The 16333-nt window shown below is 33.3% G+C and overlaps 4 protein-coding genes across 6 annotated transcripts in view; 2 read left to right on the top strand and 2 right to left on the bottom strand.

The window, feature by feature from the left end:
• The first annotated feature begins 111 nt into the window (after nt 1-111).
• Nucleotides 112-3612, top strand: LOC120623672 (nuclear pore complex protein Nup50). Its single transcript, XM_039889841.1, has 2 exons — nt 112-506; nt 1429-3612. Exons 1-2 carry the CDS (start codon nt 339-341, stop codon nt 2938-2940), a joined length of 1680 nt encoding a protein of 559 aa, XP_039745775.1. The 5' UTR covers nt 112-338; the 3' UTR covers nt 2941-3612.
• Nucleotides 3613-4178: 566 nt separating this feature from the next.
• On the bottom strand, nt 4179-6376 carry LOC120623671 (protein lin-9 homolog). Its single transcript, XM_039889840.1, has 2 exons — nt 6267-6376; nt 4179-5938 (listed from the first exon to the last, which is right to left on the bottom strand). The coding sequence occupies exons 1-2, from the start codon at nt 6283-6285 to the stop codon at nt 4239-4241; spliced, it is 1719 nt and encodes a 572-aa protein (XP_039745774.1). The 5' UTR covers nt 6286-6376; the 3' UTR covers nt 4179-4238.
• Nucleotides 6377-7875: 1499 nt separating this feature from the next.
• LOC120623805 lies at nt 7876-11499 on the top strand. The gene is made up of 3 exons (XM_039890055.1): nt 7876-8059; nt 8746-8922; nt 11052-11499. Exons 1-3 carry the CDS (start codon nt 7996-7998, stop codon nt 11261-11263), a joined length of 453 nt encoding a protein of 150 aa, XP_039745989.1. The 5' UTR covers nt 7876-7995; the 3' UTR covers nt 11264-11499.
• Nucleotides 11500-12694: 1195 nt separating this feature from the next.
• LOC120623742 overlaps nt 12695-16333 on the bottom strand; it is a 34149-nt gene continuing 30510 nt past the window's right edge. For all 3 annotated transcript variants that reach the window (XM_039889942.1, XM_039889944.1, XM_039889943.1), the window contains exons 3-5: nt 15367-15483; nt 13820-13963; nt 12695-13008 (exon numbers count right to left, since the gene is read on the bottom strand). In XM_039889942.1, coding sequence (XP_039745876.1) covers nt 12803-13008; nt 13820-13963; nt 15367-15483 — 467 coding nt within the window. In that variant the 3' untranslated portion in view covers nt 12695-12802. The remainder of the gene's footprint in view (nt 13009-13819; nt 13964-15366; nt 15484-16333) is intronic.

Raw genomic sequence — 16333 nt, 5'->3', positions numbered from 1 at the left:
GCTTGGGTTCTTAAACTCGGGTTTTTAAATTTTGACATTAGATTACAGACCAGTAAATAAAAATCAGGCATCATCACTGTCAATGATCAGCGCAGAAATCACGTACAATTACATTGAAAGACACCTGACATTGGTTAATCTGTGTAAAGTCAGAAGGAAAAAAAAATGCTATATAGCGTTTGATACTGTTGATTTTAGGTTACACTTTCATGAATATTGAATTTAGCGGTGCCTGTTAACGTAAATAGCATTCTATTAAGTTCCGCACCACGTATAATTAATTTGTCAGGTGCGAAGGATGTTAAATTGAAATTTCACAAAAGTAACATTTGCTAATAATGTCATCAAAAAGACAAGCAGAGACACAACTGGGACCTGATAACTGGGATGAGGAGGAGCCAGCTGAAAAGGAGGAAGATGGTGGTTTTAAAATGGCACCAAAAGAAATTCTCGAGAAACGTGTAATACGCACCGCCAAGAGGCGGTCTCTAGCTACGGGCGATGTGGTAGGTGTAAGACATAGTATCACCCCAATTCAGTTGTTGAAATTTCTATGCTATTAGGAGCTATCAAAACCCTGCTTAACATTTAGGTTATCTTAATGTTAAAATATGGTTTTGATAGTTACTTTACTACTTTTTCAATTAAACTATAGCTTTACTAACAACTTAATTTGTATTCACGTTACGGCGAACTCAATACCCGAGCGCTTAGCCCTTTGGATAGTGTGATATTATGAATTAGTCCAGACCATATTGTACCTAAGCAGTGACAGCTTATGATTGGCCTCACTTTTGTGGGAATCTAACTTTCATTTATGTGTGTTTTGCGCATTTAAATATCAATTGTTTTATTGGTGAAAGAAATCGTTAGGAAATTGTACCTCAGTGTTCTCCATAATGTTCTCAATGGTGTGTGAAGTCTACAAATCCACAATGGCCCAGTGTGTGGCGGACTAACACTTCTCATTCTGATAGGAGACCCATGCACTGTAGCAGGATAATAAGTGCCAACACCAGGCCAACTACAATTAATTATAATAATTAAAAATAGTGATAAGTTATGATTACAGATTTAAGTGCTCTTGACAGTTTTTTGCATGACCTCAATGAAAACCAGGACATTTTGATTTGTAGCAAACCTAACATGTTGTTTTAAACATAACACATAACTTTTTTTATAAGGTATAAAGAAGGTATTAACATTACTTTCTGACCCAAAGTTGTCAGGGGTGAAAAAAGAGGGGAATTTACTTGATGTGGTATAAATTTCCCACTATGCTTCTGTAGCATTTAGATCGATTTAGAATCAAAATTGATGATTTTTGTTTTGTTTGCCGTTACTAGCATTGGAATCAATGCTGTAGTGAACTAGCACTTTATTATCCTATTAAAAACGATTATCAAGTTGTTATTTGTTATGTTACAGGTGCAGAATACCATTTTCAGTGGATTTAGTGGTTTCAACAAGACACAAAAATCATCCTTTGATTTTCTAGCAAATTTAACAAATGGTAGCAAGTCTAACAATGGATCTTTAACACTTAAAAGTGACACAGCAGCTGTTTCATCTAGTTCTATGATCACAAAGCCAGCAAGTAGTCCTACTACTGGAATCTTTAGTTTGTCAGGAACATCACCTATTATGAATTCACCATTTGGCCAGCCAGAATCTACAATATTTAGTGGAGCTGGAGGAACCCCTGCATTTACAAAATCTGTGTTTAGCTCATCAAAACCAGATTCAACAGTAAATGATAATCCATTTAAAGGGCAGTCTTCAGTAACTTCAACACCCTACACCCCCTTCCCCTTAAATTCAAATGCAAGCCCAGATAAACCAATACCTCAGGTTACTTCATCCTTGTTTGGACTATCCTCTACAAATGTTAATCATAACAACTCTCCATTTTCAACTAAACCTAATAATAATACAACTGCATGTAAAACACCTGTAGCAAGTTCACCACAATCAACTGAAGTTACACCAGTTGGTAAAGATGAAAAAGAGTTTGATTACTATAATAACCTAAGAGGTTTAAATGAATCTGTATCAGCATGGATAAAAAAACATGTTGAAGAAACACCTTTGTGTATTTTAAGTCCAATATTTAAAGATTATGAAAACCACCTGAAAAATATCCAAGATGAATATGATAAAATCAAAAAAGAGCTGTCATTGAAAAATATTTCAGACACAAAAGATAATAATACTGAACCTAAAAGTCCAATAGTATTATCTGACAGCCCTGCATTATCTAATTCCGTATTCTCATTAACTTCAAGCACTACAAGTCCTATAGTTGAGAAAACACATAACTTTACCTTTGGCATTAATCCTACTGCTACTACATCTACTAATAGTTTTGCGACTACTGTAACACCAAGCACTGGATTTTCCTTCGGAATAAAACCATCAAGTTCTATTACTTCTCCATTTGCTAGCAACCCAACCTCAATTGACAATAATGGTAGTACTCCATTTTCGTTTGGTATTGGGAAACCTTTTGCTTTCAATACGAATATTAAGAAAAGCGATGAACCAATAAATGAAGGTGTTGATAATGAAGATGAGCCCCCTAAAGTGGAATACACCCCAATTGCAGAAGAAAATAGTGTGTATGACAGAAAATGCAAAGTATTTGTTAAGAAAGATGGCAACTTTGTTGACAAAGGTGTTGGTACACTTTACATAAAGAAAATAGAAGAGACTGAAAAATACCAATTGTTAGTTCGAGCAAACACAGCTTTGGGTAATATTTTAATCAACTTGATATTGAGTTCATCTTTGCCTACACAGCGTATGGGTAAAAATAATGTTATGATGGTCTGCATTCCAACTCCTGATGCAAAGCCCCAACCAACTTCTATTCTAATCAGAGTAAAAACTTCAGAAGATGCAGATGAGCTACTTGAAACTCTGAATAAATTCAAAGCATAATTTTTGAGTTATGCTAATTGACCACAACTTGATTTGTAAGGAGAGGAAAAATGGCTGCCCCTTGTATTGAGATGCTCTTATGTTCTAAATAGATGTAAATTACTGGTTTTAATGTGTAAACCATTTATGATACTGATTAGTTTTACCCATGGTTAACTTACCCCTACAATATTATTTTATTATAAGTGCTATATCTTTATCTGGAAGCCTGTAGAAATATGATTCTTTCAACAAAGCTGCTTGTCCGTGCAGTTTCTTGGAAATCAGAAACAAACTGACGACTTATAAAAAGTGCTTATATACTAGACCTACTTAAAATAAATTAAATTTGAATTGAATAAATTCTAATCACTAGAATCACTTTGGGAAATGTTTTAACAATCTTTCATTGATACTTTTTTAAGCCATTCCAATTAAATCAATTTATGTATAAATGTATCATAATAGTACATATAAACATTACTGATGATTTTAAATATCTTTATAACTAGTAATTATAAAGCCAATTTGGGTGTTAATGTAACCCTAGTATACTGATGATTTTAAATATCTCTGTGATTAGTGTTTAAAGAATAAAAATGGATGTTAATGTAACTGTAGTGCTGACTTAAACATGTTACAAATGACATTCCTTATTATGATATTATACCTATTCTTACTATGAAGATCATATTAATTGTTTTTTTGTGTTATCCAGATTAACCTAAATCCAGTAATTTAAAATTAAATTGAATTATATATTACGATCTATCCTTATCTATAATCTATCTAGAAACATTTAATAAAAATATGTGCACACATTATTAGTGAATTCAACTTTAAATAACGTTGAAATTATGTCACTAAGATTTCTTATATGTTTGTATTTCTTTTTATTTATAATTAAATTACAAAAAACGACATAATTGAAATGAATAAATTCCCCTACTAAAATGGAAAAAAAAAACAGTTTAACTTAAAAGCTATTTATTGTTTTTTAACCAATAGCTCGACCTACTCTGTTAGAAACTATTATACATATCTAATATATGTGCATATCGCATTTCAGTTGTTGTTTCAGTGTAGTTCCTTGCTTAAAAGAAATTTAACACAGCAGCATTATACTAAATTATATATATTTAACATTTACATTCTTTTAAGAAAATTATAAAATACAGAAAATTCAACTAAGACCATAATACATAATTATTTCTATACTTTCTTTTCATTTCATTTATTATTAGCTATATTATCAAAAGTTTAATAAGCAGTAACAAATAATAATTAAATATATATATACACATTATATATTATATTAGTTATGTGCCAGCCACACAACTATTAGAATTGAATTGACCTAAGCCCATTTGAATTCGTTGCATGTGAAGCTCCACATTATTTTGGAACAGTCTTTGATAAGGAGGCTCTAATTTCATTTTAATTTGTTCCATAGTACCTTGCAAAACACTTAATTCATAGGCATTCTGATCAGAGTCTGAAAGACTCCTGACTTGTAACATTAAGGCAGTGAGATCTGTTATAAGATTTATAATATTAGCATCTGTGACTGATTCATTATTATTTTTTTCTACAAGTAGAGTTGCTTCATCGCGACATTTCTCTCTGAGATGTGAAGGTGCTAACATAGCTGCTAAACTTGGACCTGGAGCTATTTGCTGGCAATATAATTGTATTTCATTGATGTATTCCTGCAAGTCCATATTCATTCTTTCAAGATCAATAACAACAGCAGCATACTTCCTTTCGAAATCTTCAGGCATTTTTTGCCCAAATGATTTTCTTTTTTCTGCCTCACCATTATATTCTTTCAATCTACTTATTTTACTTTTCTTAGCTTGTAATATCTTAGTCAACTTCACTATTAACTCCAAAAGAGGGAATGGAAAACTACCAACATTTGAGTCAAGATGTTTTGATAAATCACTGCATCCAATCATAGGGTCTCCTTGGCTACTATTCTTATTTGACAAACACGGTTGGTGAAGATTATAAATTTCCTGCATTAAATAGCGTGGCCTAAATTTTTGTACAATACTAGAGAGACATATTGTATCTGGTGGTTCATTGGACAATACTTCATAATCTGGAACTGAATGAGTTCCAAGTTTTGGTCGTTCAAATGTTATCCTATATGTATTGTTGGAAGTATCAACAGCATCAATACAGCCTGTAAATAAACCATCTTGAGGCTTACGTAATCTTGCTGTGACTTTACTTCCTACAACTAACTGCATTGGAATTTCATTTGGTAAATCTTTTACACATATATCAGCAGTTTTTCTCTGCTGTATATATCTTATTAATTTCCTTTTCCTTTCTAACTCCTTCCGTTCTTCAGTGAAAAATGCTTGAGAGCATCGTCGAGGTTTACCCATCATTCTCCTTATTTTAGCCCATTGAACTTGGGATAACTTTTTATTTGTCAACTGAGGAAATGATTCTTTGAGGCAAATCATGAAATCATTTTCACCATCAAACAAGGCTTTGTCAATGTTGCTGTAAAAATATTCATAGCAGACCCATTTGTGAGCTTTCGGCAGCTTTAATAGATTTCTTAGCCTCATACCAATGCGCTGACCACTCTTACGATCTGGCGATTGATTTTCACTCTTATCTTCAGTCCTTTCATTACTCCTCGGCGTTTTGGTTGGTGATTTTTGTTTTTTCGCACTATACTGTTTAACAGGAGTCTTCAAGGCCAATATTTTAGGAGTTCGTTTTGGCGATTGTCTTGGTGGTGATGTATTAATAAAATCGTCAACAAATATAAACCTGTTTTTCTTCCTAATCCGAGCGGGCATTCCTCTAGCATTGAGTTTTTGCACAGGTTCACTTGGAGCAGGTTTTGGCGGTAATTTGGTACCAACTCTGTGGAGACCCAAGGCTGCAGGGCCGAATGCTGGCGGAACTTCGTCCTCTTCGGGTAAATCAGTGTCCATTGGCTCATCTTTAATTCTATATTGAAATCTAGTTACACTTCTTTCTTCACTTTGAGTACCTGTTTTAAAAATAAATCTTTAGAAAAAGAGATAAATAAGATTAAACAATGTTCGATAACATGATTCTATATCACGAAAATTCGTACAAAGAACAAGTGTTTACTATTAAACACAAATTAATTTATAGAAATTAAGTGTCAAATCGGCTACAAATTTGAATTTTTTCAAATTTTGAACATTCATGTACATTTTGTGTTCGACAGTGAACGTTACGAGACAGCTTAGAAAGAGACCTTAGTTTAAATTTTCATAAAAAGAATATTAATTCCTTAACTTCGTTAGACAAAATACATTCCACTAGAGTTAAAAAAATATAAACAAACTTACTTTCCCATTTATCCGCCATATTGATGTGGTAAATTTGCTAAATTTGATTCAATTTGAAGATTGAGAGCGCCAAGTTTGCCAAATGACAATGTTAGTCTTTAAATCTTTACGCTATGGTATTGAGTCTATAGTTTATACCTCTTTCCTTATTCAGTCTTGCTTAATGATCTGCGTAGAACTTAATAATATTTGAACTATATACGGTTAAAAAAACAATAACTTACAATTTGACTTTATCTTTTCATTCTAAACCTTCAGTCAATACCTATCGAACGGTTACATCTACTGAAAATAAAAAATATTCGAGCTTACAATTCAGATCAGAAAATGGTTTTACATGATAGAGGAATAAATTTAATGATATTATTATGTACAAAAATCTGCTTTATATATGTCCCCACATATTTAGATTTTAAATATATAACTAAAAGAATAGAGAGGGCAGTTACCTTGGCCAACGAATTAGTTTGGCCATCCAAAGGGGCAATGCTGCCAGCATCTTAGGAACTGTGCCTCGCTGCGGTGGTTTCGAGGACGTTTTAGATTTTATTTAGTTTTAAATAGTTTAGTTTATTTTAGGTTATATTTGTTAAACTATGCGAAATATATCCACTAAAAGAAAGTTAGTGAAAAATACCCACATAATCCTAGTATGTCCTTAATTAGAAAAGGAGTCGAATAAGGCTCAAAGATGATAATTTCTTAAATTCTTTGTTTCTCTTTCTCTTTAAATTATTATTATTCAATTATATTCCTATTTTTCACCCAATTAATACCGAAGCATAGAAAAACATTCAGGTCTCGTACTTGTACAATATTTATATTAAAATATATGGTTTATTTTATAAAACATATGTAACAAAAAAACAACAAGGAAGTTAAAGAACTGACTATTTTTTTAGTAATATGTTAAGGCAGAGAACACCAACTCACAATTGACGCGTATGATTCATTTTATATTTTTTATTGATGGACATAATGTAGAGAAATTTGTTATCGAAATAGTATCCAAGTCAAGGTTACTAACTAAAGGTAATACTAGGTGATACTAATTAATGTGCCACGTTTATTATATAGATTTTGTAGAAAATATAAATTACTGTCTTGATCCAGATTTTATTCGCTTTTCTATTTATGTAGGGTTTGTTTCATCTTTAACATTATTATATTATTGAGCTGGTATATGCCTTGCTTGGCATGAAAGATCTTCTATGGAGAGGTCAACATTTATTATGATAGTTATTTTGTGTATGTACTAAAAACCAAAAGTGTAACGCACGTCTTTACATTAAAATAAAATAACATTACTGCAAACCCCTGAAGAAGTGTGCACGAGCACTACTATATAATTATTGTTAGGTATTAACAAATAATAATTAATTAGTGTCCACACTCCACACTGTTAATCATTATTTTTATATCTCCATTTATTGTTCATGCTCCAAGCTATTAACAATAATCTACTTATCTCAGATTGTGGTGGATAACGCCTCATAATGAGTTTCTAATTCCATAGATAAAAATAAAGTTGGAAATATAAAAAGATTGATTTCACGTTAGCATATTTATTCTGTTATACACAGCTGACGTTGACATTCTTAATGACACATGACGGCAAGAATGTGTAATTTGTGTGTATGTGTTACCCGCGATTTGTAATCAAAATGAAGAGTTTTAAAACTTAAATTTTGTGCTCATTGACTGTTTGTTTTATTTCATAAGCTTCAAAATGTATTATCAAACGATTGTTCTATTTTTATTAACAGCAGTGGTTATGGTTAAGGAAGCAAATTGTAAGTTTGCACTGTTCTTTAAGTTTTGACACGGATATGTTTTCAAGGTAAAGTGAGAGTTGGTGACTTCGTTTTGTATATTAATTAATTTGATTTCGCTTATACGATTCTCTCACCTTACCTTAGAGTTGGAATAGATCTAAGTCATATTTTCCGTTATATTGGAACTATTAGACAGCCCGCAAAAATATTTGATACAACTACTTACTATTGTAAATTTAAACTATAAAAATGTTCACATAATCTGTGAGTTTCATTAAAAGTTATGGAGCAGTAGCTGAAAAAATATTTAAAGAATGAGATTTTATAGTGATAAGTAATTCTTGCAGAAAATTTCTGAATGAAGTCTTACTTCAAAGTTATTTTGGCTTGGTAAATATTTTATGATTGACTGGCCAAACCAAATACGAGTGTTTTTTTATTTTATTGGTGGTGCTTACTGCTTCCTTTACTTTCTAACTAAGAAACCTGTCTATTTTTGGGATAAAATTTGTTGAAAAGATGGAGAGTAATGTAGGCTTCTTTTTATGCCAGGAAAACCAATGGTTCCCTTAACATGACTGCATGTTACTGTGGCTGTCTGATATTCATTCCCGTTCCCCTGGGAACTTAGGGATAAAAAGTTTCTAAAAAAGTTGTGTTGTGGTTTAGTATTAAGTATTAATCCAATGTTTCTTTTTTTCTAGGCCTGCATAAACGTTGTGTTAAATGCAGATCAAGAGGTGAGTTAGGTACTTGTGGGGACCCATTTCCATTCAATGTAACAGAGCCTGATGCAGAAGCGGGTATTCATGTTGTAGCATGCCCATCAGGTTGGTGTGGAAAGATGATTGAAGGAACAACAGGTGCCTTTAGGACTGATGGTAAGTGTTGGTAAAGAGCCTCTTAATATGTCCTCTTTATTGTCTGAAATATATCTTTGATGGTTAATCTCCGGTTATTGTTGACCAAGGCTTGGATTACCTTAAAAAAATATTGCATAACCAATTTGTATGTTAATTTTGGTTTTTAGTTTATTTACTGAGTACCATCAGTTAAACTATGGTAGCTTATATAATATAAGAAACCTGATGCTTCAAAATTTTACTTGCATTTATTAATGCCTGCTACTGATTGGGATAGGTTATATGCCATGGCCTAATCCATCCCATCACTGATACCCCATACCAAAATAAATCCAATCATACCAAGATCATAAATTATTATCATCCAATTTATTACAAATTCAAATAAAATGCTCTCTGGATATCTTGGAGTTGATCATAAAGTGACTATTTTTGACCTTACACAGGAATTTAATACATTTTTTCCTACACGAGACCCACAAAGGGGTTTTTTTTTATTCCACTGCAAGTTAGCCCTTGACTGCAATAAGGAATGATGCAGTATAAGATGGTAGCAGGCTAATCTGATAGGGAGTATTGTAGTCATTGCAGCGGAACACTAAATTGTTTAGTGGCACATCTTAGTCTGTCTCTAGTTTCTTCTTCTTCATGGAGTAGTGGCTATGGAGAGCTTGAAGTCTTAATCCGAATTATGTAGAAATGGCTAAATATAATAGTGTTCAAGATTTTTTAAATAAAAAAAAAACTATTGTTTAATATTAATTTAAACTTCGATAATTTCGATTGTCAAAGTCAAAGTCAAAAATATATTTATTCAAGTAGGCCCATAGGTGGCACTTTTAATGCGTACATTATATGAGAATTACACGGTAGTGAGATGATGGCGATAGCCATATTCGTAAACTTAAAATTAAAGCTAAGAGGGTTCCAAACGCGTCCTGGTCTAAGAAGAAGCCCACAACAAACTTAGCCGCTTGTTTTTTTTTTGTTATCACCATCTCACATTATTATTTTAAATTATTGGAAGACCAACCTGGTTAACGCAATAATACACACCCAAGCTTTTTTATCAATTACATAGTCCTTTATACTATAATAGGACTTTTCTATAAGCTTATGTTTAATAAAAGCTTTGAACTTTTTAATAGACATCTCTGAGATGTCAATGGGTAGTTTATTGTAGAATTGTATGCAATTTCCTTTAAACATATTATAAATTTTATGTTACCTAGTATTGCACTGTAAGTTTATTCTTACTTCTAATGTTTAAATTATTGCAGTTAAATTTTTCTTAAATTTGGAAATGTTTTTATGAACACACATTAAAATTTCAAATATGTACTGACTATACACTGTAATTATTTTAAAATGTTTAAATTTATCTCTCAATGACTCTCTTGGCCCCATTTTGTAGATCAAACAAACAGCCCCCTTCTGCAAAATTAATAAAATACTAATATCGGTAGCATTACCCCATAGTCGTAGAATCTTTAAAGTGATATAATGAAGGGGAGTTATATGGAATGGCTTTATTTCATCATCATCAACATCATCATAATCATCATATCAACCCGCCCACTATAGGGCATGGGTCTCCTCCCACAATGAGAAGGGTTTAAGCCATAGTCCATCATGCTAGGTAGGTAGTATTGGACTAGGCTTTATTTTTACATGCTAAAATAGATTTTAATTTATTTTTCTGTCAAATACACTGTAATTATTTTAAAATGTTTAAATTTATCTCTCAATGACTCTCTTGGCCCCATTTTGTAGATCAAACAAACAGCCCTCTTCTGCAAAATTAATAAAATGCTAATATCGGTAGCATTACCCTATAGTTGTAGAATCTTTAAAGTGATATAATGAAGGGGAGTTATATGGAATGGCTTTATTTCATCATCATCAACATCATCATAATCATCATATCAACCCGCCCACTATAGGGCATGGGTCTCCTCCCACAATGAGAAGGGTTTAAGCCATAGTCCATCATGCTAGGTAGGTAGTATTGGACTAGGCTTTATTTTTACATGCTAAAATAGATTTTAATTTATTTTTCTGTCAAATGTTGTTGATTTCTCTTGATAATTTAGCACGAGAAATCAACAACGCTAGACGGGCGTGTAGAATTCAAATTTAAATTGCAGACTATGGGGCCGCAACACAAAGAATGTGTCTGCAGAGATCACCAAGTGATGATGAGGAGAGGTGCGCCTACACCATGTGGAATCACAGGAAAGTGTACATGTGCTTTTGTAATGGGGATCTTTGCAATTCCGCTTACAAGATCTCTGCACCACCCATTATCTTAATTACTATATTAGTTGCTATATATAATTATTTTCAATTTAGTCTATGATTCGAAGAAATAACATGAATTGATTGGGAAAATGATCTGTACATTCCTAAATTGTGATGAACCCTTTGTTATTCTTACTATTTTTATCTAGTTATAAGAACTCTTGACAGTGGCTTATGATTTTAAAAAAAGCAGGATAAAACCCTTTGTATTCTCATAATCTCAATTCTTATATTGAGCCATTACACATATTTTAAAAATATAAAATTACGTCTATTCAGAAAAAAAAATTAAAGATGTGCTGTTAAATTGAAATTTAATATAATTCCATAAAATTTCACATTTATCTGCAAAAATATTAAAAAAAAATTAAGCATGTCGATTTTTTTGTTAATTTTATGATTTTACCCTAAATTTTAAATGTGTTATTAAACACATTTTTTTTTAGTTATTGAAAATTATCAAACAAAACTGTCAAATGAATATGTAAAATTATGTTTTGTTGGTTACTCTAATTTGGCTTGATATTTGTAATGTTGATTATTATGAGTGATTCATGGTTTAGTAGGTAATTATCATTAAATTGAACTATTCTCTAATCAGTTGATGTGGTAGACAAATACTTATCTGCAGCTTATCATACTCTTTAATTTCTTGTATCATTTAAAAAATAATTAGTTAAGTTTATCACTTTCAAGATGATTGTAGTTATTCCGTCCTATCAATGTGATCTTATAGATAGATTAGTAATAATTTAGATGACTTTTATATTATTGTGTAATTTTTATAAATTTATGTACCTGTATGTATTGAATTTCGATGGTTTGTTTTGTATACTTTATATATGCATAAAAGCGCTGCCTACCCTGAAGATATGTTACATTGCATTGGAGGCAGGAGCAGGAAGATGACATAAAATGGAAAACATTTTGTGACATCTCCCTGCTTATTAGAATATCTTGGTTGATGTGCACGCAACTACTTTGAGTGACTTTCTGACAGTTACTAATAAGTTTCGACTTTTCTGTAAATTTTTTAACTAAATTGAATGTTTTTACCTTTTATTTGTAAATGGTACTAATTATAACTGATATTTTGTTAGGTGAACTAAATATCCTTTATTTCGAAACTGCTTTGTATTATTAAAATAGGTATTCAATTTCAAATGGATGTAGGTATGGTGTCAACAAGTCTATAGCAGTTCACAACTGGACGAAACTGCGTCTACCAACGCAAGGGTACCCATAATCACCACTCTAGGCAGAAGGATTGTTGATTTTATTAGATGGTATTAGTAGCACAAAGGATGCTGCTGGCCGTTCTCCGTTATAGATAGGACTTATTTGTTTTATATAATTAATGTACTTAATTAACAATAAGTTTGAATAAAATACTTGGAAGATAATTTACATGACGAATTTAATGCTCAAACTAGGGTAGAAATAAAATTACCATTGACTCGATGGTTGACTCAAATATATTTTTATATATTTTTTACAAATGCAATAATGTATAGGTAGCTATAAAATGAGTATTTCCTTAGTATTTATACAAAAATATACAATAATTTTAAATATACAGTTTTGTTTTATTATTGGGCTAGGGTCTGTTGAATGGCCACGTTTGTCGGATGCTCGCGATCCGGTGGGGTTTAAGGTTGTTTTTGACTCTGAGATCTTGGTTGGCTAGCAGAGATTCTATGTGAGGTATGTCATGGAAGTATAGCTGGCCGTGACGAGTAGACTTCATGACTGCCGCTACAGCTTCCGAGCCTTCGAGTAGATAAGGATCTTCTGGGTCTGATCCTGCAAAACAGATTATATTTGGTGCTTACGAAGTTGCTTACACAAGACTCGTTTATATAAATTACATCTTACTCTAATGTTATAAAGTCGAAACTGACTTATTGGTGGGAGCGTTCATATTTTTTTATTAACTCAATATTAACCGTGACCATGGTTTCTGTTGGTAGGTTCTTAATTATGTGAGTAGACCAAATTTAAAGTCTAATATGAATAGATACATCCATTCATTTACCCATTTGGTGACGCAAATAAATCGCTCACATGTGAGCCATGGATCTATTCCACATTGAGGTAGTTTTAAGACTTTTTTTTTAGTCCACTATTGCACACCCGCTAGTGTGATACAATCTAAGATGGTAACGGACTAGCATGTTACTCCTTTTTCGGTATCGTATCGGAACACTAAATCGCTTAGCGGAGCGTATTTGTCGGTAGCGTGGTAACTACCCACGGCCGAAGCTTCCCACCCGGCCGGACCAGACAAAACAAAATTCAGATATTATAAATTCTGACCTTTGTAAAGACTGAACTTCGACCTGGTTTTAACCACAGCGCACACCGTTGCGCCAGGGAAGTCGTCAAATACATTTAGGGCCCTACAAATAATTTGGCGTAACAACGCAATAGTAAAGCATTTTTTTTTTTGTTATTTCAAGCTCTGACATTGAAAGCTGCTGTCAGTTGTGTGGAAGAATATTGCATAATTATTGCGACGTTATGGTACATTTATTTGTAAGGTTCTGAATGTCTTAAATGAATGTTGGATCCTTCTTGTTTAACTAAGTCCAATTAAGGAAGAGAAATATCTTACCGGAAACACGAGTGTCAGCGCGTCGAAGAGATCCAAATCGCTGTGGAGGAACCGGCGGTATGAACAATCCTATTGGCCATAAGGATTCCGGATCAGGGGAGTCCACTTTGTACGGCGAAGGTGGCAGCACTTGTATCGGAACAGCTGCCAACATACAAATTAAAATGTTATTTGTTTTTTTTTCATAACTACTGTTTCTACGCTAATTTATTAACAAACAGAAGTTTCAAATTCAAACTAAACTAACCTAACTGCATATATACAACGTGTAACAGAATTACAAAATAATATTGAAGCATGCTTAAATATATTTCATAACGAATTAAAAAAATAAAGAAATTTGAAAAATATTAAATCAAAGGAAGCATATTTATTTTTCCATACCAACGAATTTAAAACAATTTAAGTATTTATATGTGACAACCCTATTGAAGATAAAAGACTGACACGCGCTTTGTGCCTACGCTACTAATAAAGAATACAAAAAAATGTATTTCTTTAGTTCAGGAATGAGCTATATTGGGTAAACGGCGGCCTTAGGCAACTACATATTATGTATCTAATACATATGTAATGTAAACTATCTTAGACGTTATTTGTGTGAAAGAGAAAAGGAGTTAGTTATTGGTAGGTAGGTGGTAACGCACCCTTTAGACTGGAGCACGGCAGAAAAAAGTAAGGAGGCAGTACTCCCCCGGTCGAGCTTTGTTTACACACAGCTTTAGGTACTTACTACTTAGTGAAGTTAGTGAAGGTTGGTGACCCAGCCACCAGGCGACGAGTTGGAACAATGTGGCCCACGGTGTTTCAACTCGGACGTTCCGTGGGCTTTAATCAAACTTACCTACCTACTGCAACTTTCCGGATGCGGAAGTATCCAAGAGGTATCCCACTTCAAAAAAGATCCCAACAAGTATCCGTCATTTTCTCTGGAAGTCGAATTTTACAACCTCATTGCCTCAGTGGCGAACGCTGTGGTCTTATATGTGGGTGGTACAGGGTTCGATCGCCGCAACTTGTAATTTATGATTTCTGAATTTCCTCTAGTTTGCCGCCAAGCGATTTAGCGTTCCGATACGATGCCGTGTAGAAACCGCTTAGTAGTAGAGGTTTAATATAACTGACACCTGTAACAAGTTATCCCGCTTTCGTCGAGGTGAGTTTTGATAATTGGTGTTTTTGTAGGTTTCCACGTGCTCTTTCCAATTTTTCACTATGTTGATAGTTTTACAACTTTCTAACTACAATTGTTTAATACCAACACCGTGAGTAGGTAAATACCCTAAGTATTTTAAAAAGTTATCATGTACCGAAACATATATGTATGAACTATGAACGCTTTATAAGTGCCTGTGATAGGCCTACATGAAAAAAGATGTTTTTATAAATTTATTTGTAATTACAAAATTTTAACCTTAGTTGGTTTGGTTGGTTTGGTTCCTACTTCCTAACTACGTGCTCATGTTTAGCTACTTATCTTATTCTACTTTAACTGCCTACTGTACAAATACTAAAATTAATAGAAATCATATTTATTACGTATTTACCCATGAAGTTGTTGTAATGCCATGGTCTTATGGTGTTGCCACGATGTACCTCTTCAACGTGGAAAGGTATGGCTGGCTTGTGTCTGGGATAGCCACCATGACTTTGCGAAGTTGGCCCTGAAACAAAATTTTATTTTGTATACTTTGTTGCGTTGATCTTTATTAATGGAGTTTTAATAGTAGGTAGTACCTAGTAGACTTTTTGTGAGAGAGCTCTTTCGGAAAAGTACCTACTGCAACGATGTTTATTTTTGCCAATAAGCAGCGTAGTTGAGTTTCGATCTGAAGGGCGAGGATGCCGGTGTCATCACAGGCACATTAGGGACTAAATCTACGCATCAGTTTTATGGACACAGAGCGGCACGTTGCGGCTGCGAAGTTTCCCTGTTAGCTTTCTCTGTTATAAGCGTTTAGTATGTTTTCCACTGACCATCTACTTGGCCCTTAAATTATTATTTATTACTGACCAACTATTGAACAAAATAGACAAATCCATTGATAGCCAAAGGACACAGGTAAAAAGTATGTCCAGCAGAGCTAGACATACTTTTAAACGACACGGCTGCTTGGAAGCAGGCCGCTCCGCTCTCATCTCTCACAAGGTAGAAAATTCTTAAGATCTGTTATGCTGAGTTTCTAGCCGGCTCTTCTCTGTAGAATCTGACTTCCGAACCGGTGGTAGAGCCACTACAAAAAGACTGACTTGACCTTTCAAAAGTGCTTACAAACTAGGACTGTCTGAAATAAAGAAATTTTGTCAGGATTTTCACACTCCCGGGTCTTGAACCGCAAGTATCCTACGACTAAATCCAAGGACAAACTGGTGATTAGGCTTTCACTATGAAGCCCTTTATTGGATGACTGCCAGGTGGAGATTGCGAGTTACCAAAGTTTGTAACTTTATCGCAAGGTCTATCGGTAGGTATTCTACAAGGTCGAAAGGTGAAGGTCAATATGTAATTATATA

This window comes from Pararge aegeria, chromosome 5, assembly GCF_905163445.1.
Source record: "Pararge aegeria chromosome 5, ilParAegt1.1, whole genome shotgun sequence".
Lineage (NCBI taxonomy): Eukaryota > Metazoa > Arthropoda > Insecta > Lepidoptera > Nymphalidae > Pararge > Pararge aegeria.
This window is presented reverse-complemented; position numbering and strand designations above follow the sequence as displayed.

What these genes read in the sequence shown, in the direction of transcription:
- LOC120623672 (XM_039889841.1), top strand. Translation starts at nt 339, where the DNA reads ATGTCATCAAAAAGACAAGCAGAGACACAACTGGGACCTGATAACTGG. An exon ending in CTCTAGCTACGGGCGATGTG is followed by an intron (nt 507 to 1,428) that starts GTAGGTGTAAGA and finishes GTTATGTTACAG; the next exon opens with GTGCAGAATACCATTTTCAG.
- LOC120623805 (XM_039890055.1), top strand. Translation starts at nt 7,996, where the DNA reads ATGTATTATCAAACGATTGTTCTATTTTTATTAACAGCAGTGGTTATG. An exon ending in TATGGTTAAGGAAGCAAATT is followed by an intron (nt 8,060 to 8,745) that starts GTAAGTTTGCAC and finishes CTTTTTTTCTAG; the next exon opens with GCCTGCATAAACGTTGTGTT. An exon ending in AGGTGCCTTTAGGACTGATG is followed by an intron (nt 8,923 to 11,051) that starts GTAAGTGTTGGT and finishes TTTAAATTGCAG; the next exon opens with ACTATGGGGCCGCAACACAA.